Source organism: Meles meles, chromosome 1 (assembly GCF_922984935.1).
Source record: "Meles meles chromosome 1, mMelMel3.1 paternal haplotype, whole genome shotgun sequence".
Lineage (NCBI taxonomy): Eukaryota > Metazoa > Chordata > Mammalia > Carnivora > Mustelidae > Meles > Meles meles.
The window spans coordinates 42,073,595-42,094,778 of record NC_060066.1 but is presented as its reverse complement, the minus strand read 5'-3'; the positions used below and the strand labels follow the sequence as shown (position 1 = coordinate 42,094,778).

Sequence of the window (21,184 nt, the reverse complement as noted above, 5' to 3'; positions counted from 1 at the left end):
TTAACCCACTGAGCCACCCAGGCGCCCAGATTTCATTTTTTTGATGACTAATATTTCATTACATATATACCACATATTCTTTATCCATTCATGTGTCAATGGAAACCAAGGCTCTTTCCATAGTTTTCCACAGTTTTATTTAAGAGAGAGAGAGAACATGGGTAGCAGGATGTAGGGGCAGAGGGAGAAGCACACTCCCCGCCCAAGTAGGGGTCCAACATGGGGCTCAATCCCCATGATTTGAGCCAAAAGCAGACGCCCAACTGAGCCAGCCAGGTGCCCCCTAACTTACTTACTTTTAGACTCCCTCGAGTCACTGCCCTCGAGATGTGAAGCAGCTGCTAGATTCCCTCAGCAGACCCTTTACCTTGTAGTAGGCCTGGTAAACACTTCTCAACAGTGACCATTCACCTGCTATTTTGAGTAGGTGCTTCCATTTCACGATGTTCTCCCCATCTTTGGGGTGACCATCCCCCCATGCCTATCCTCAGTCTTTACATCTCAACATGGAATCTCAGGATAAAAATCTGTCTTGAAATAGTCTAGTTCTAGAATGCAGACCTTCCCCAAGGATTCATTAACATGGGAGATATTCTTTGGGCTCTCTGAATGTTTACTGACTTAATTAAACTAGAGCTCCACAATGGACACCAGAAATGTCCATACTGGGGCGCCTGGGTGGCTCAGTGGATTAAGCCTTTGCCTTTGGCTCCGGTCATGATCTCAGGGTCCTGGGATCGAGCCCCGCATTCGGCTCTCTGCTTCCCTCCCCACCCCCCACCGTGTGCTCCTCTGCCTACTTGTGATCTCTGTCAAATAAATAAAATCTTTAAAAATCTTAAAAAGTCCATATTGCCCTAAAATGTTTAAATAAGATTGTGTCGGAGCGCCTGGGTGGCTCAGTGGGTTAAGCCACTGCCTTTGGCTCAGGTCATGATCTCAGGGTCCTGGGATGGAGTCCCGCATCGGGCTCTCCGCTCAGCGAGGAGCCTGCTTCCCTCTCTCTCTCTCTGCCTGCCTGTCTACTTGTGATCTCTCTCTGTCAAATAAATAAATAAAATCTTTAAAAAAAAAATAAGATTGTATCTGCACTCATTTGGGAAAGAGCCATTGGGAATTCAGCAACCTAGCTTTAAAAAAGCTAAGAACCAGGGGCACCTTGGTGGCTCAGTTGGTTAAGTGTCTGACTTCGGCTCACGCCGTGATCTTGAGAGCCCTGGGATTGAGCCCCATATCAGGCTCCCTGTTCAATGGGGAGTCTGCTTCTTCCTCTACCTCTGCCCCTCCCCCCTGTTCATGCTCTCTCTAATAAATTTTTTTTTAAAGATTTTATTTATTTATTTGACAGACAGAGATCACAAGTCGGCAGAGAGGCAGGCAGAGAGAGAGAGGAGGAAGCAGGCTCCCCGCTGAGCAGAGAGCCCGATGCGGGGCTCGATCCCAGGACCCTGAGACCATGACCTGAGCGAAGGCAGAGGCTTTAACCCACTGAGCCACCCAGGCGCCCCCTCTCTAATAAAATCTTAAAAAAAAAAAAAAAGGCTAAGAACCGGTGTATTAAATTTTGTATTTGTGGGGTGCCTGGGTGGCTCAGATGATTAAGCATCTGCCTTAGGCTCAGGTCATAATCTCCAGGTCCTGGGATGGAGCCCATGTCAGGCTCCCAGCTCAGCAGGGAGTCTGCCTTCTCCTGCAAAACCCTTCGCTTGTGCCCTCTCTGTCTCTGTATCTCTCTCAAATGAATTAAAAAAAAAATTCTGTATTTGTTTAACACTTATAGGCTGCAGGGAAAAGGTACTGGCTAAGAGTCATCCTCAAATTCATGTTCACTTAAATGATTATTCATTTCAGGTGAAAAATTTTAACATACTAATTTTATATAAGCTTTAAAAACAATATTTAAAGTGCATATTAAATATTTTGGGTAAGTAAAACTAAGCAGCAAGTAATTTAATTAAGTTGTATCTAGTTTTAAGGCTGTGACCATAAAGATAAAATAAGAGAATCTGACGAGTGTGAAGTTAAAGAACATTTTATTTATTGACAGATTAAAAACCACAACTCAAGTAGTGCAAAATGCACCACTGAACCCAAATACAAAGAACTGGTGTTAATACACAACGTTTAAGCCATGCTACACTTATTTTTGGCAAAGTGCTGTATTGTTTAGTCTGTGTAAAAAACTGACCATCTATGAACCAATCAGTATAAAAAATTCTATAAAAACAGAAAAAAATTTAGACAGTGGCTCAAGAAAAAAAGCTGCCATTTATGCATAGATGATGTACAGTATATAATCCAACCAAATGTCCCTTTTGAGTTTTCAAGTTGAAAAAAATTTATGTCCAGAAATACATCGAGAAGGCACATGGTACAATCTACAATACTCTTCAGTCTCTGTAACTGCTGCCCTGCCCTTGAAAAGCAAGTGTGTTCACAATTATACTTGAGAAGAAACCCCAAGCCACTTAAACACACACACACACACACACACACACACACACACACACAATTACTGATTAAAGTTCCAAACCTCTGGAGGAAAACAACCAAAGAGCAAGCAAAACCACTCATACACATCGAACTCCCCAAGTCCTGATTTGGTTTTTAAGAAGTCCACCTAGAAAACAATTAAAAAAATATGTTGTAAGGAAAATTCTAAATGATATACAAAACATCCACTTTAGCTGCCTTCCTTTGAATAGTAACATCTCTTCCTACAGAAAGGATACTGTTGCAAACAGAAAAAGATGTCTTTATCTGTATGCTTTCTAGTACCTCTTTCTCCACCCCAAACCACTGTAACTGGTGTCATATTTCAAGTGAAAGTGGTATATGGCAAGGCTGACACCATTGGATTAGGTAGGTTTTCTAAATAAAGCATTTCATATAAAGTTTTAAGCATTGCAATAAGTAGATAAGGATGCCATTTATAATGCATCAACATGGCTGATGGCAGTGAAGCCATCCAAGAGAGTAGCCGGACTTCTAAAAGAATTTAACCAGTACGAATGGGCCTTATAAAATAAAAGATATCTTCAAAGTAACATTACAAACATATGCTAGTACCTCCAGTATAAGGAGCAGTCTTTTCACTGATTCTAAAAACAAAAAATACCTGGAAACTCTTAAACATTCTCCACTAACCCATTTAAACTTAAATGTCTATCTTCCAGTTGGAATCCTTCATTTTTTAATTTTTGCTTTCTTTTGTTTCCAATTCAAAGAAAAGGAGGATAAGAAAGATACTCTCTTCTGCTCTTTTTAACGAAGAGTATAGAAAGACAGTATCTTTCCTTGAGGAGGAAGAGAAAGAGCACAGACACTCAGATTCAGTGAAGATGTACAGATGACAAACCAGTGTACTGCACCGATTTCAGAAGTAACATCAACAGGCGATGCTGAACGGCCCTCTCAAGTTTTCAGGAAACTGTCTTCTCACTAGAATCAACGTTGGGATACACAGACTACCTGGGAACGGGGAAAATGTCCAGGAAATTAATGTAGAAAAAGCTCGCCGGAGTAGAAAGTCAAAAATTCAATCACTGTGAACCTGCTGCAAAAATTCCCCACCCACCCAACCACACAAATGAATCGCCCCAGACGACAAGTAACGGATGGTTCGTGTTCACCTTACAGTGCAATACACAGTTGAGAAAGAAAAAGTAAAACATAGAAAATACATTATAAAAAGTTTTATTAACAAAAACACAAACTTTGAGGAACATGGTGCGTTTTTAAAAACTAAGAAGCTCATTCATGAAGCACTGCTTGTGTGCACCATATAGTCCACACTTTTCCCAAGTAACATTCCATATTTATCAGTCTAGAAACCATCAGAGCACTAAATTCAGAGGGGTCTGATCTCTCACTGCTTAAAGTTTTAAGAAATATGCACAGAAGCACATTGTAAACCACTAATATTTACAACAGCAGAAATAATAATTAACTTACAATAAATTGCATTTTGGCCATGTTTCAAAGAATACTTAGTAGGTCAACATCCTTCTGTTATTATTGGTCTTGTGTCTCGCACAGAGTAGATGCCTAACAAACATCTAATGATCAAGAACTTCAAATGAATTGTGTAACCACTTTCTTCAGTTCTAACATGTGCCAATTTCAGGCAGAAACCTTAGATATTGATATAAAAACCACAGTCTGATAGGATAGATGGTGTGGTTAGCCTAAGAAAACATCCCCAAGACTGAAAGTGTTTGCTTCCCAGGTAAAACCATAAAAACTAGGTCTAGATAAGGCAAACAAAAAGTCAGTAACAGATAGAGACGTAAATGTATTTCCGGGTATCAGGAAATTTGAAAAAATAATAGTAAAAAAAAAACAAAACCATTGCTATTTTATATACAAATCTGTTCATGCTGCCAAACAAATTCTCATGGCTGAACTTCGGTAGCTTGTGAGGTACTAACAAATTGCATGTAATATATGAAAAAAGAGACCCCCATGTATTCAGAGGCTTACATCCAGAAAACATTTAGCTGGTCTATTTTCAAGTTACTGACGTATGGCCCTATAACAGATATGGTGTAAAACGTACACACCTTCATGCAAACTCTATCTTAACCGCTCAACTCTCGTAAACACAAATAGTAACAAAATAAACTTCTAGCTCAGTTTGACAAAACTTTACCAACTTGGCCCCTAATTAGAAAACAAATAAATAAAGGGGTAGTCGAAATGGAAAGGGAGTAAGGAGAGAAGGGGATGTAAGACATTCCTGGCACTTCGTCATGGCCAGTGGAAGAACCAGCTACTACCACAATCTCATGAAGCTATTTAACCTCTTCTGACCCCAAACATCCCAGTCTAGGCAGAAAAGAGCACAGCTCTTCACTAAGGTTTAAAAAAAAAAAAAAAAGAAAAGAAAAAAAAAAGTCTCCCATAGTTCCCTGCACCGAACTGTTACAGGGTTATTGAAAAATATAATACTTCACATAACTATATGCTTTTTCCCTTGAAAACCTTATACGGACGTGTATTTATCGGGGTTGCAGAGGAGATGGAAAAATAAGCTATTTGATTGCAAAGGTGATACTACTGATCTGACAGTAGAATGTGCTTTGGATTGTGGATGTTTAATTTAGTTACAGAGGACACTGGTGAATGTGGATGGCTCAGCAAAACCCATCACAACTGCTAAGAAATAAAGTGACTGGCTGGAGGTACAAAACAGAGTTTCTGTGTGTTAACTGGCCTCTGTGTGAATCGAGCCCTGAACGCCGGCCTCGTGAGCACCAACACTCTGAAGAACAGCTGTGGCAGAAAACCGCCACAGTCCCCTTCCCCATCATTAGATTCAGTAGAGAGGCCCTTGGAATTTCACACAAGGTTCAGCTCTGGACAGCCCAGTTCCCATCAGTACACAGTCCGCACGACAATGGTGAGGAAGGTAAATACTACTACTCCCCCGTTGGTGGAGGAAACAGAGGCCAAAGTGGTTAAAGATTCTGCCTGCAGCCCCAGTTACAAAAACAAAAAATGGAAACTCAAGGGCTCCATCCCGTCACTCTTCATCTAGATGCGAGGAAAGGATGTCGCTGGGAATCCCTCCTCAGCCTTGCGTGCCACTTGGCAGGACAGGTCCATGGCAGAGGATGGATCACTGCATCAGAAATACAAAATCTACTTCTATTTCCTTGGACAGTCATAAATAAGAAGTCACTAAAGTGCCTGGACGAGTACTTCTGAGTCGACAGCTGACAGGAGGTGGCAAGTGGGCAGAGCTGACAGGAAAGACTCCAGATAAGTTAAATAGTGGACCAACGGGTTTGTTGAAGACATACATTTCTCCAAAAACAATTTCACAGGTCTAACTGAATCCCTCTGCGTGGGAGACAAGTGCTTTTGTCCCACGAGCTCTGTACCACGTCACACAGTCACGTCGGAATTACTGAATGCACTGTTCACTAGTACTTAATGTACCTGAATTCCAAAATGAACTGCATGGCTAATCCGGAAAACAAAACAAAACAAAACAACCAAACAAACAAACAATAAAAACAAACCTGTACACACAGAAATATATCAAGTTTTCTTCCAAGAGAAAGTTCAGCCATAATTCCATTATATCTATGGCAACTATCACCTGTTAATGCTCATGTTAGTGTGTAAAAATGTATTCGTTATATACAGAAAAGATTATCAAGTACTGGTCAATAAAGTGTATGGCTGACCCTGAGAATAAATTCTTGCTTACTCAAAATATTGATTAAGTAATACAAAATAAAAAGAAATTGAAAGATGCCTATTCTCATACTTGGGAAGAAATGTCTTTAGAATGCTAACTCATGTACACCTTAATAGATTTAAAGACATCCCCAAACACCAAACACTGTAACTGTATTGATATGTTTCCAAAAATATTCTGAAAAAATTTACAAAAAAGTAAGTGTTAAAAGCAAGGCATTATGTGATATACAGCATGTAAATCTGGTTTTCAAGATAGTGTCTAAACACATGGATAAAACTATGTGATTGGTCATCAGTTGGCTGTAAAGAAACAGCATCTTCATTGTCCGTCCACACACGTCCACACACATATGCACAAACCAAGAGAATCCAACCAATCTTGAAATTCTTAGTAATTGTACTGACGGGGGCAGGGCTGATGGACAGCCCAGCCATTGTGCTTGACTTGCCTAGAGTGGCAATCCCTGGTAAGATTTTGGCGACGAAGGCTATTTCTGTTCAAAGACTGTCTTTCACTATGTTCTTTTATCCACTGGGAAGGGCGAAAGCTCTTGGGTTGTTCCAGAAAAGCTGTATGAGCAGCAAGAGCTGCAACGTAGCAATGGATGTGCTGCCCCATTTCATCTTGACTTTCCACCCTGAAACAGAAGAAAACGGGACTGTCTTAAGTAACAGAGTATGTTACTAATGAACTTGAAAAAGGTACCTAGTGATTTAATTTGCCACACTAATTTGTTTATGGTTCAATGAGAGCTTAGTGTCTCATGGCTGACAGACAAGTTTAAATTTCGTGACCACACTGACAATGACAGCAAGGAGAGGCCAATTTTTCATAGAAATACGTCATATAATCCACAGATGGTTAATTAGACTGTATTTTTCTAAAAAGTGCTTTACATTTTGAGTGAATTTCAATCAGGCAGCAAATGCACTTTGAGAAGATTTTCTGTGAGGGGGACTAACATTTATTGATTATCTGGATTGGCCAACTGTTTTGCAAATGTAGAGTATTTAATTCTGACCATAATCTTAAAAGGAAAATATTTTAATTGCCAAATTTTACTGACCAGAAAGCTAAGGCTCAGTGATGTTAAGGTCACTATTATTACCCCATGCAACCAAGATTCTAATACAGGTTTTACTCCAAAGTCTGTGGTTAGGAAGCGGGTGGGTACTGACGCCCTAGGCTGGCTGCACCTTCATACACGTTTTCTGTCTATAAGTAAATGTTCCAGGAAACAAGCTTTAAACCCACATTTAACAGAAATATGCATAAGAAAATTCTACTCATTTAACACTTTTCTGGATAAAAAGCTACCCGCTTATTATAAAAGTTTTTCCACTGATATCGCAACAGGGCACATTTTGGAATGGCCTTTGTATAGTAATGTCACAAAGACCTGTGGAGAACACATCTTGAAATATGGCTACAAACCACATGATTATTCTATGTTTTCTACATTAAAAGCTATCCAACAGGATAGATATAAGTTATATCAACACATGACAGCAAGAGTTTTAAGAGTTGTAAGGGTTATTTTACACAAGGGCAATTATAGATTGTATCTGTAATCACTAGAGGAAAACACCATAATTTTTAAATATTTTTTAAAAAATAGAATTAAAGGGGGTCACATTAAGAAGCTAATAGGAAGATGTTAATATAAAGACAGCAGTTTGCAAAAGGTGGGCATTTTGATTCTTTAGGCTTTCTGCTCAGACTGATTTTAACACATATTACACAGTCTCAAAGGGAATGTACTTACTCTGTGCCAGTGAGTCTTATAAGCAGCTTTTCCTGGCCCTACAAATGTTAAATGGTGAACTATTAAATCACTAGTAAATTTAAAATGCTATTTAATTTTACTGTTAGGACATGGTGCATTTTCTGTAACTAAAACTGGTTTGCTATGGGTCATTAAAGGCACATGTATTATTTAAGATTATGATAGCACATAGACCTCATAAACAATACTTACAAAGGCCAAAATACAATAAAACATACACTCTGAAGCCCACCTGTAATTATGAAGCACCTTCTTATTACATGCTTTATGATAATATCCCCAAGGATAGAAAGGATAGAGGCAATCTAACTTTTGAAGATATCATGTTCAGAAAACATAGATATTTACTACATAGCCATCCTAATTTTGGTAACACCTGATCTATCTTGGTTTAGTGTTTTTTTTTTTTTAATAAGGATTTGAAATCCAGAAATAAAGATGTTAAAAATTTTTAGTTATTATAAAACTATGATAATTTGCAGTACTTTTGAAGGAATTTATAGAAAGTGAAGTGTGTTCTTTTGATCCTATATATATGGAAAAGTACCTATTTGTTTAACTTTCCTGTATGTTACATCAAAACATATAACAAGATTGGGGCGCCTGGGTGGCTCAGTGGGTTAAAGCCTCTGCCTTCGGCTCAGGTCATGATCTTGGGGTCCTGGGATTGAGTCCCTCGTCAGGCTCTCTGCTCAGCGGGGAGCCTGCTTCCCCCTCTATCTCTGCCTACTTGTGATCTTTCTCTGTGAGTCAAATAAATAAATAAAATCTTTAAAAAAAAGCACATAACAAGATTAAAAAAAAAAAAAGATCATTCTGACTGCATCAAAACAGCGAACACATAACCAGATGCAGAGTATGGTCTTGGATGGGATGCTGGTCTGGACAAATGAGGTGAACTATTCTGGGCTCCAGTGCAGAAAGCTGAGTATGATGTGGGTAGTAGATGAAGTGAAATTTTACTGAAAAGAAAAAGGTTCAGATCATTGCCGAAAGAAGCGAGTTATAAAACAGTGTATACAGCTTGATCCCATTTAGGTTACAAATGTGTGTGTGCGTGCATGTGTGTGTGAAAAACAAGCTGGAAGGATGTGCCCTGGAGTGTTGTTAACAGTGTGCACCTCCGGGGCATGCAAACGTCTTTTTAAACTTTTTAATTCTTGGGGGCGCCTGGGTGGCTCAGTGGGTTAAGCCGCTGCCTTCGGCTCGGGTCGTGATCTCGGGGTCCTGGGATCGAGTCCCGCATCGGGCTCTCTGCTCAGCAGGGAGCCTGCTTCCCTCTCTCTCTCTATCTCTCTGCCTGCCTCGCTATCTACTTGTGATCTCTCTCTGTCAAATAAATAAATTTAAAAAGAAAAAGAACAAAAAAAAAACAAAAAAAAACTTTTTAATTCTTACATATTTGCATTTTCTCATTTTCTGCAAATGCATATGTGCTGTTTCTGGAATAATAATATTATTTACAAAGCTGCTGTACATATGCACACACACTTTAAACACGGAGAAGTAAATATACAAACATCAGTACATTTAAAGTGACTATTAATCATGCTAAACTCTTGAGTGGAATTCCACAGAGGTGAGACCAGAATCAGGTGGGAAACATTTCTGAGAACTGAAGAAATTAATTTGAATCAACCATGAGGCAATTTAATCAATACCATGTCCTAGAAATTTTGAATTTTTGCTGGAATGCCTGAAACACTGATCTCTCGATAAACTTAAAGCGCTGAATCAAGTGCCTTAAAGTAACATTTCCCACCAAAGATCTTACCCAGTATAAAGCCAGGTAACTGTATAAGCAAATTGTTTCTCAGTTGGGTAAAGGATATGTTTATCCTCATAGAAGATCACAAGATTAGTTAGAGTATTTAGACTTGCAAGTGCAGCAAACTCTGGTAAAGTTAAATTAATGAGCTGCCTGGGTTTTGTTTGTGTTTGGCAAACAGGAAATGGTAGAAGATATATACAATGATCCAGTTAGTGGAGTTAGAGTCCCAGTAATCTAAAAAGAGGCCCTTTGGGTTACAGGACCAACTATGGGAACATTCTGAACTGCTGCAAACATTCCACATCACCTGAAGTGTATGGTCTGTAGTGTAGGTATGTAGGAAATCAGGGTCAGCATCCCCCAAATACTGTGTAACACCACAGCACATTCCACTACCATGCACTGTGAACAGCCAGACTTTGGGCTGATGAACATGACCATGGGCTTTCTTTCAGCAGGTGCAAGCAATCTTGCATACACTCACTGGATAAAAGCCATAGGATGCCTATAAGTTTGCTTTGAAACATATCAGTCTTTACTGACCAGGCCCTCAGCCTATCTGTCACAAACAGAGCCTTTCAGACCAATTAGGACTTCCATATAACAAGAAAGTATTGTTTGGGTATGAAATCCTTCCTCTGTAAGGCAGAAAATAACTCTCTGGGCAACACGTTTTGGTAAAATTGCCTTCTACTTCATGTTTACGATTTGTCAAGCTTTTGAGGTTAAGTGCCATTTGATGTGACCCAGCTACGACTACCTGGAAGAAAATAAGAGTTTTAAGATATACTACTCTTGGGGTGCCTGGGTGGCTCGGTCGGTTGAGTGTCTGACTCCTTATTTCGGCTCAGGTCATGATCTCGGGGTTGTGAGATCAAGCCCCACGTCGGGCTCTGCGCTGAGCGGGGAGCCTGCTTAAGAGTCTCTCTCCTTCTCCCTTTGCCCCTCCCTGCTCGCGCGCTCTCTCTAAAAAAAAAAAAAAAAGAAAGATATACGATTCTTGTTGAATTTGATAGCCCAAATAATTCAGTGTATAAAGTGCCAGTTACATTGAGACACGTAGCAGAAATGCCAGTCATTTCTTCTCTGTCACCATCAGAGTACTATAAATCCAGCTGCTCTTCCTTATATAATCAGAGCCATGTTCTAACGGATTTTTTTGGAAAATCTAAAATGAACATGTTTTTCATACCATCCATTACCTTGTGCACTATGCACATGCTTTCACAAATCTCTAACGAGATTACTTTGCGTCTTCTAAAAAATCAGCTTTGAATTGTAGTAGAAATAAATAAACTGCACGTCAAACAGACTGCTTGTGGACAGAGTAAAATACAGTCAACCCCTCAACGGCTCAGGGGTTAGGGGCGCCAACCCGTGTGCAGTGGAAAATCCACGTGTAAGTTATGACTCGCCCAAAGCGTAACTGCTAACAGCCTACTGCTGACTGGGAAGTTTACCAATAACATCAACAATCAATGAACACATACTTTGCATGTTAGAGGTATTATCTACTGTATTCTCACAATAAAATAAGCCAGAGAAAAGTAACTGTTATTAAGGAAATCCTAAGGAACACAAAATACATTTACAATCCTGTATTCTGCTTATCGAAAAAACTTCTCTATACAAGCAGACCCATGCAGTTCAAACCCATGATGCTCAAGGGTCAACTGTACTCACAACGTACCTGGGGCTACTTGAGTCGGGACATTCATTGGTCCCACAGCTGGCCTCACTGACGCCAGGGCAGGAGTTATGCACAGCATAGACAGACATGCTGGGATGTTCAATGAGAAGGTTTTCCAAAGGACTGGTTTCCACCTTCAGAGTGGTTAATCCACCTGCAGTAAAACATGGGGGAGGGGTGATAAACCAGCTCTCCTCCATCGGACAGGACTCAAACTGGAGCAAGCAGGAATCACCGGTATCAGCCAAGCACTCAAGAGATGCAGGTAAACAGGAAAAGACTGACGGGTGCTCAGTACTTGACTCTTCACTGATGGCTTCGGCTTTGCCTTCTGCTGCTGAGAAACCGGGGCAGGCGTCTACATCATGGTCCACGTTCATTGGTGAAGTCCCACAGGAATGTGAGCATCCCGATGGTATCACATTCAGGGCACAGAAAAAGAAGAGAGGATACTATAAGCCAATGTTCACATTCCTCTCTTCATTTAGGTGAGACACAAAACCAATTATGTTCATTCGTAATGATAGGAAATGATTTCTGGGCACCCAGTGTGTGTGTAGGGTGGTGTAACACTGCATAGGATGGGTCATGGTGGTTTTGTGGGATGGGTTTGAAGACTGCGTCTATCCTGCTGAATAAATGTGAGCAGCGTGGGTCACTGTTCGTCTAGCACAGGATTTCCTATTCAAGTGCATCTGATCTGAACAGGCTATGAGACTTGCAAAACTGGAAGATCTGACGTCAGTCAGTTTCACTGACTGATCATCTGGCACAGGATGTTTCACGCAATTTTTTTTTAGACAATTCTTGCTTATTTACTTTTAAGGCTTCCTAACCTTTAGAGTTACTGGCTTGCTTATGCAAAAACCCGAGAAATAAGAGTTTCCACTTTTGCTGGGATGATGAACAGCTAAGAATACCTTACCTATGAAGTCAACGAGAATCCATTCTTCATCTTCCTTCTCACTAAATTCCGGTTCTTGGTTGGAAGAAGTATTGACTTCACCTGCAAACATTTTATTCAGTCTCTGGAACATGGTTAAGGCAAGATTGAGACTTTGGCGGGATGTCTTTACAGCTGAGATCTCAAAACACTGTCTTCAGTCTGCCTGATGGCACGACAGGAGATTAAAGTGCACGGGGTGCTTATTCAACTTAGGCGAGAGCAAGGAGAGTCGTTGTCCCTAAAATAAAATAGGAAAAGAAGGTTATTTCAAATCAGCACATATTTATACAATATGTGTATGGTTTCGAAAGCGTGTGCCCACACATGCGCGCACACCCCTTTAGAAGAAAGCTCACGCCTTAGCCTGTAGCTACAGCCGTTCTCTTCCTACACAAGACCTTGGGTCAAACACAAGAGATATATACAGTACCTCTTATTTATAAACCATTATGAATTGAATACTCAAAAGCAACCTGTAAATAAATGTGAAATGAAAGGGAAGGAGTTGGTTCTTTTTCACATCTGTGCTTTCCTAAGGGGTAAATCTGACTCATGTAGTTCAAGCTGAAATACTGCTTTTCTGTAAGAAGAAGAGCAAACGCCAGGTACTGAGTCTTGCCCTATGACATTCAGCTGCCCAGAAGCTGCCGAAGGAAGCCTGCAACAGGACTGGATGGCCACCAGCTTTCCTCGGCTCACTTTCTCTTCTGTTCTGTTCTTCTATAGGACTGTAAGCATACCTAATTCCATTTAAAAATCAGTAAGCATAATTTGACCTTCAAAACAATTTCTCCAGCTGGCACAGAGAAATTTACACTGCAGAAAACTGAGGAGGACAGCAGCGAGCCACGGAAACCGTTCACTGTGCGGGCAAGCAGGAAGGTAATATGGCCCGCACACCTGGGTTCAAATGCTGGCTTTGCTGCTTTTGGAGTTAGTAAGTTATACTACTTCAGTGGGCAACAGTTCTACTTCATGGAGTTCTGGTGAGTTCTTTGGTTTGTTTGTTTTTAAAGGGTGAGCACATGGGAACAGGGGAGCAGTGAGGGGCAGACGGAGGAGAGAGAATCTTTAGGCAGGTTCCATGGTAAGCCCAGTGTGGGGCTTGATCTCACGACCCTGAGATCACAACCTGAGCTGAAATCAAAAGTAGAACACTCAACCAGCTGAGTTCCCCAGGTGCCCCCCGGTGAGTTCTAAGTGAGGAACTCCGGCCTTGTCTGATCTTCCAGAATTCCAAATATATATATATATATATATATATATATATATATATATACACACACACACACACATACACACATATATACATATATATAATTTATAAATAATATGTTATATATTTATATAATATATAAATAATATAAATAATTTATAATTATAAATTATGTATTTATTATATGTGTATATTTTATATATATGTGTGAGTGTGTGTGTGTGTGTGTGTATAACCATTTCTCCTTGCTTACCTGATGGCCGTAACAAACCTAACACACACCAAAGGGAACTTTTAATTTCCATCCCCCACAAACTTACATGCACTGTCCTCCTTCCCTTTCCCAGTGAGAAGCAGCAGCATCCAGCGGTTATTCAGGCCATAATCCCAGCAGTTGCTCCTTCTGCTCCCCACCCAACCTCTCAACCAAACTTTCACCAAGTCCTGTTGACTCTAGCTGCACATGTGCCCTAAATCTGCCCACTTCTTGCCACCACTTTCATCCTAGTTGAAGCCAATCTGGTGTCCCTCTGGACTCTGCCAATCACTACCTCCCTGATGGATCTCCCTGATCCTACTCTTGTGAAATGGCATAATGCAGGCAACCGACTTAGCAAGGCACTTGGCACAAAGTTCTCAGTCAACGTCAACTATTATTCTACAAATATTTACTGAGTACCTATTATGCATCAGGCAGAGTGCGAAGCATGGGGGAGGCAGCAGTGAATACAGCCTTCCCGTGGCAACCATTAACAACCCAATGTGATGAATGCCATGGAAAAAGTACGGGGTGTTCCTCAGATCTAGGCAGGCAGAGGTCAGGAAGGACTCCTGTAGTAAATGACTTTGGTCTTGAGAGGTCGAGAAGATCAAGAATGGAGGAAGCCAAAAGATGAGTGAGAACGTGGCAACCTTCTACGGGACTCAAGATCCAGATGGATGGTCATGAGCGCAGGCTGGGGTGCTAAGCAAGAACCAGACCTTTTAGGACCTTCTAAGCCAGAAGTTACAGAAAGGGAAATGCCAAGGATGACCCTCTACCAGAAGCCAATGGTGGGGGGATGGTGGGACCATTTAGCGGAAGAGGTATACTGCAGAAGGTGCTGGTTGGGCATTTGGACATGCTGAATTTCGGACTCTGCAAGTCACGTGCTTGGTTGTTGTCTAGTGGGCAGCGGAACATATCCAGGGCTTTGGAGCACAAGGCCATGGTCTCAGCTGGGGTCACGGATTTGGGAAGTTGTCAACACAACAGGGGTAACAGAAACCATGAGTAGATGAGACCATCCAGGGCTGGTGAAAAGCCTCTGACACACTTTCTCATGAGCATCAGCCTTGAATCCATAACTTCAGACTCTTGACCCTTTGCTTTCAAAACAGTCATCATTTCTAGCTGGAAATGTAGTTACAGTCTGTAGTGAAGGAGACTCTTGGTTGACTTCTTTATGTGCAAACGGGACTGCTACAACTGTTTGGCATGCTACTGCGAATGTGTAGTACTACAAATGTGTGTTCAAATAAATGACATCTGAACACTTTTGTGGTCACAATCCGTCATCATTATCCATTAATTATTAAAAGAGAGTAAACAGGAAACGTTACTTGCATAACCCGTCTGCCAGAAACCCTTCTGGAAAGCAGCGGGGCCAAATCATGAAGGCTGGAGCTCTAGCATAGAATTCAAATTCAGCTTTATGTTCCATGTAAGAGATGTTAGATGAAAAGTGAGCTTGCGTAGTTTGCTTGTGTAGTGTCATAGCTATATCCTAAAAGATGAGCTTTGACAAGGTCTGATGTAAATAAAGCTTTTCCGCATATAAGCTAGGAGGGAAAAAAGACACTTAAAAAAATCTTCCCCCTCTTTCTCTTAAATTATGAAGGCATATATTGGCCCCAAGTACAATCCTGTGTCTGCTGAACTAGTTGAGAGAATAATCTTAGTTCTCCAGAGTACAGGGCTGGCCTCGGCGCTGCATCAGCTAGGAAGCTGGAGTTGCTGGTTGTAAAGCAGAGCACCCCACAAAGGAAGCCCTGCTCATCCTGAATAAGCACCTTGTCCCCCAATTGTGATGCCACATGAGGGTAACTTACTGGGGCCCAGGCCTGTAAAGTGGCAGCTACAAGGCAGAAAACAATGCTGGTGCCATTGTGGTTGGGCAGCTGCAGTTCCCAGATGCCAAATGCCTCCCCCCACCCCTGCCCCAGCTACAGCTCCAAATCCATGAGACAGAAGCCAGCAAATGCCTAGAACATATACAACTCTGCCACAGGAAAGTTGCCTTTGGAGGAATTTTCCATGGGGCAGCACAAGTCAATCTTCTTTTGGTCTCCTGAAGTCTGAGGCTACCTTGAGATATCCCAGATGTCCTGCAAGGGCAACCAACCTTGGGTGGCCAGATATTCAGGAGCCCAACCAGGCAAGGGAAGAGCTCAGTCTCATCTGTCCTGAGTCACGGCTCAGATTTACATGACATACCTGTGGAGGCCCCTGGGAAGGAAAAAGACCAGTTTGGGGACAGGTGGAAGGAGGGCTGGCCTGGGCACCAGCAGGAGAAGGTTCTGGTGCTCTCCCTACCATAAGTGGCTGGAGCTAAACGATCTAACCCTTTTGTGCCTCAGTCTCACCACTGGAAAAATGGGGAGACTGTGTTGGATCACCTCTTTGCTCTCCCGATAGACCTCTGGCACAATGAAGAAGTGAGGTTGGACTAACTATGCAAAGTTCCTTTGTCCTTGCTTTCTGTAGGAGTCAGAGAGAACAAGGAAAGCTGCTGGAGAGCCCCAATATGCTAAAGCTGTTCAGTGGGTGGCCACAGGCACATCAGGCGAATGAGCACTTGAAATGACTTGTATGACCAAAAATCTGAATTTTAAATTTTATTTACTTTTAATCCATTTCAAACTCAAATTTGAAAACTGATAATTGAGACAATTTTTGGAAACTTCCAAGTATGTTCTGAACAACCGATTAACTATTTCCAATGAAAATTTTACATCTGAATTAAGACGTGATATGTTTAAAAATATACACCAGACTGTATGTCCAAGGACTTAGTGCCCCCTTGAAAATAATGTAAAATAGCTCAAAAACTTTTATATTAATTATATGTTGAACTAAGAAGTAATTGTGGAATATGTTAAGTAAAATATGTTAAAAATTAATTTTACCTATTTTTCTGTTTTAATGTGGCTACCAGAAATTTAAACATACATATAACTCACATTACATATCTCTATTGGACAATGTAGCTCTAGAAAAATCTTTCTAAAACATTGAGAGCCTAACCTCCCAATTGCCCAGGAATTGGCCCTACCTGGTCACTGCTATCCTTCACCTTCGCTCCTGCCCAGGAATGGAGGCTCCTAATGGGGCTGGTTCTATGCGGAGCTGTAAGTCAAAGCATAGCCTCAGACTTCACTTTCCACTACATGTCACAGACATTTTTTTTTTAATTTAATTTTTTTTGAAGTAAACTCTACCCCCAATGTGGGGCCCGAACTCATCACCCTGAGATCAAGAGTTTCTCGCTCTACTGACTGAGCCAGCCAGGTGCCCCGGTCATGGACTTTTTGATATTTACAACTCTAGGGCAATGATAAAACTAAAGTGAAAATTCCAGAGAAAGCGTGTGTCCTAAGAGGACAAATTTACAAATACAAATCTGGAATTTAGCAAAGAGGTAGGGTCAAAGAAGGCTAACTAAGGTAGCATTGCTATTTTGGGGGGCATCTGCAAACTTTCCACAGTAACTAACCAATCTTAGCCAATCTACCAGGGAAGTCTCATCCCAGTGGAGAAAAGAAACAAAGTATCTGGGCCCCAGCATTTTAAGAAGGCAGCTTTGTCCCTGTTTTTCTGGCTCAAAATACCTCCCTCCTTCACAAAAAAAAAAAAAAAAAAATATTTTTCAGTATAAAATTAAACAAAACTACATTATGAACAGTTTAGAAGATAGGGAGAATAATTATTTCACAGCCTTGCTGCAATCACTGTTAGCATTTTATGCATTTTCTTCTCCATATACGGTTTCTTTTTCTCAGGAAGTCTAGTGAATGCACAATACTGTATCCTGCTTTGTTACTTAACATTTCATCACTAATGTTTTTCCTATTATTACAGGAGTTAGAAATGCTCTGTGGGCAGAGAAAGGTGACTAAGTTTAATACTTATGGGGAAGAGCATTCTAGTTTGGGAACTGAGAAAAGGCGTTGCTAGTCTGGAAGGGCTTGTTAGAATGATTTATTTTCTTATTTTTGAGACAGGCAAACAACCAACAGGCACTGCGGCTCTGGAGTTACCCTGCTGTGTTTGAAATCTTGGCTTTGCTACCTACAACTTGTGTGAACTTAAGGTATTTAGTAACCTTTTGGTGCCTCAGTTTTTTCATCCCTAAAATGGGGAGGATAGTGCATGGATTATGCGTGGATGTGAGGATTAAGTGCATATCCCTCAGACTAGTGCCTGACAACAGAGGAGGCAGCCAGTAAATATTAACTCAGAATATTAAATATAACCTGGAAAACTTAAGTCCATTCCAAGCCAGCAGCATGAATGTAAGCCACTTAGCATCTTTGGGTCTGAATGTCTTCCTCTGCAAAATGTGTTTTTTTTTTTAAGATTTTATTTATTTATTTGACAGAGAGAGATCACAAGTAGTCAGAGAGGCAGGCAGAGAGAGAGGAAGAGAAGCAGGCCTCCTGCTGAGCAGAGAGCCCGATGCGGGGCTCGATCCCAGGACCCTGGGATCATAACCTGAGCTGAAAGCAGAGGCTTTAACCCACTGAGCCACCCAGGCGCCCCTGCAAAATGTTTATATAATAATCAGAACTACAATCTACTGACTACTTAGTGTATGTGACAGTGAGTTGAGGTACTTGTCACATGTTACTAACAGGAAACTGAGGCTCAGAAATTAAGTAACTTGCTCGAAAGTGACAGAGCTGGTCAGGTGTGGAGCCGGCATTAGAACATAAATCTGTGCAGTTCCAAGTGTCTTGCTTTTCCCTACACATGATTGCTCAGGCTCCTTTCTGCCTCAACTCTGGTTCTATGAACTTCAGAGAACAGTACTTTTCAGCTGGTTTTGGCTGCCAGTAGGCGGCTCCAAAAACAACATTTTTAAGTTAAAAAAAAAAAAAAACCCAACAAAAACAAAACCACAACTTTGATGATCTAACTTTGCGAACTATGTGTACAGTTGTGGCTTCTTGACAGTTTCGAAATATCAGGTGGCTAACCTAACACATCTTCACTGAAAACAGCCTCAAAATGATTTTTCTCTTTATATCCCATCCTATTTTAGAAAAATAAACATGCCGGTTCAAGTAATTTAGAAAAACCAAACCAAGAAAGCTGTCTTTGCTTGTTCCGCTTCTAATCAGCCTATTCAACTGGTCATAGTGGGTTATTCTCCCAGAGACCCACCACTGTCTGCCCTGAAGGGTGAATGACAGCGGACAGAGACAGCAGTGAGCGGTTATTTCCAGCCTGTTAACCTTCAATTTTTAAGGTAAGGCCATTCCCAAGAGAAATAGGAGGGGGCAACTGAGTGAGCAAGCAGTCACAGAAAAGAACAAAAGACAGGAAGAAAAAAACGAAACAGCCCTCGCTCATAGAAGTTAATGAGGTCCTGGAACCAGGTAGCGGCCTTTAAAAATTATGCTCCCAGTTCAGGATTATAGCGGTTGTGACTTAAAATCAAATGCTTCCCAGGGATTTTCACATCTGCAATGAACACTGCGTTTCAATTACCAAGCAAATGATTTCAGGATCTTGGGGGTACCTGTTCATTACCTCTGTTCAATGACCTCACGGGTCACTCTCTCCTCCCCTTTTCCAAAACTACTCTGCATTTAGAAAAGGCTCTTTTAGCAACAAATGCCCAAATACTTGGACGTTCCAGACGGAAAGAGGCTCTTCCTTAACCTCTCCTACGCTGGAGTCAACATAGAAGATGACGAAAAGAGGCAGTTAGGAAATGTAACGCAAAACGAGGAATGCCCACATAAAATGCACCTGCAACTTTGAAGGGAAAAAACACCATTTCCTTTTAATTGGCTGGGTGGCCTCGAGTAAAATAACTTCATTTCTCTGGGCCTCGGGTTTCCTATCCACAAGATAATAAAGCCGACATCAGAGGGTCTCCGTGAGAAGCAACTGAGACAACTGATGCACGCAAAGCCCTCCGCGCAGTCCAGACACAGAGGAAGCGCTCAATCGGCGTCCGGGAGCAAAACGAGGAGGATTTTACCCGTGACGGCCAAGCACAGGGCCCCTTCCGCAGGTGCAGCGTCAAAGATCAGGTGTAAGATCGAGCAGGGTCAGGGGACACGCAGCGGACCCGCGGACACCCAGGGCACTTAGGCGCTGGTGGCCGCGGAAGAGAGGAGGGTCCCCGGCGCCGCAGGACCCTCGGTGCTGGGGGCGCGACCCGGGGCGGCGAGGGCTGGCGCGGGAGGCGAGGAGCGAGAGGGGCGCCGCGGGCGGTCCTCCCGGAGTCCCCGACGCCAGTGCAACGGCCGAGGGCAGGAGGAGGAGTGGAGGGGAGTGAGGAGGGGAAAGAGGAGGAGGTCCTGCCGCGGCCAAGAAAACAGGCCACGCTCGCGGGAGGAGGCAGAAACCGAACACCCACCCGCCGCCCGCCGCCCGGCTCGTCCGCCTCCGCCCGCACCCCGGGGCCGCGGGCCGGCCGCCGCCGGGGACAGGAGGCGGGAGGCGCGAAGGCGGCCGGCAGGAGCGAGCGGCCCCGGGGGCCGGCCCCGCCCGCACTTACGTGGGCCCGAGCGGCAGCGGCGAAGACGGCGGGCGCGTCGCTCGGCGGGGTCGGGCGGAGCGGCGCGCACGGGCGCGGGGCTGCTGAGGTAGCTGCGGCTCCCCGGACGGCGAGCGCGGGGCGCGGGGCCGGGCCGCCAGTCCCGTTGCTGAACCACTGGACGCCGGCGGCCCGTCCAGCTCCTTTTGTTGTTGTGCTGCGCTCGGAACAGCTGATCGGCCGCCCAGCCCGCCCGTCGGGCCGCCCCGCCCCGGGGCCGCGCCAGGCCCGACCCCACCAATCGGCGGCGCGGGGGCGCCGGGGCCGCCCTGCGAGAGGTTGTCACCAACGCACGTGACCTGGCGGCGAGCCGGGCGACGCTCTCAAGTTAGAAACAAGCCCGGGCAACAAAAGCCGGGGCGCCGAGGACGAGAAGAGGGGCGCGCGGAAGGGGGGCGAGATGGGTGTGTGGGGGGCGCCGGCGCTGGGGCGACCGGGGAGGGGAGCAGGGGAGGGCCGGGGCGAGAGGAAGTGGGAAGCCGCGGGAGTGTGAGGGAGAACGGGAAGGGTGAGAGGAAGAGCCCGACCCCAGCGACCCTTTGCCTGACTAAGGGCCCGAGGGTTTGAGGGCACAGAGGGATGGAGGGCCGTGTCGGTGGGAGAGGAAAATTAAAGGCGTTGAGAGTGATGGAGGCCAAAGACCTGAAGGGCCCCGTTCGGCCCATTGTAGGGGTAGAACCTTAGACGTGACCCTGTAACGGCAGGTCCACTTCTTGGCCTTTTTGGGGAAAAAAGTCTGGCTCCAGATGCGG

At 43.2% G+C, this 21,184-nt stretch overlaps 1 protein-coding gene across 3 annotated transcripts; it reads right to left on the bottom strand.

The window, feature by feature from the left end:
* Nucleotides 1-2,016: 2,016 nt before the first annotated feature.
* On the bottom strand, nt 2,017-20,596 carry TP53INP1 (tumor protein p53 inducible nuclear protein 1). Of its 3 annotated transcripts, none has more exons than XM_046015847.1 (5): nt 20,394-20,596; nt 16,935-17,008; nt 12,384-12,642; nt 11,459-11,816; nt 2,017-6,848 (listed from the first exon to the last, which is right to left on the bottom strand). In XM_046015847.1, exons 3-5 carry the CDS (start codon nt 12,493-12,495, stop codon nt 6,599-6,601), a joined length of 720 nt encoding a protein of 239 aa, XP_045871803.1. In that variant the 5' UTR covers nt 12,496-12,642; nt 16,935-17,008; nt 20,394-20,596; the 3' UTR covers nt 2,017-6,598. The 3 variants fall into 3 exon arrangements, with proteins under 3 accessions (XP_045871803.1, XP_045871798.1, XP_045871808.1); XM_046015852.1 differs by lacking the exon at nt 16,935-17,008 and adding an exon at nt 7,977-8,014 and having other exon boundaries at nt 6,716-6,848; XM_046015842.1 differs by lacking the exon at nt 16,935-17,008.
* Between the last annotated feature and the right edge of the window lie 588 nt (nt 20,597-21,184).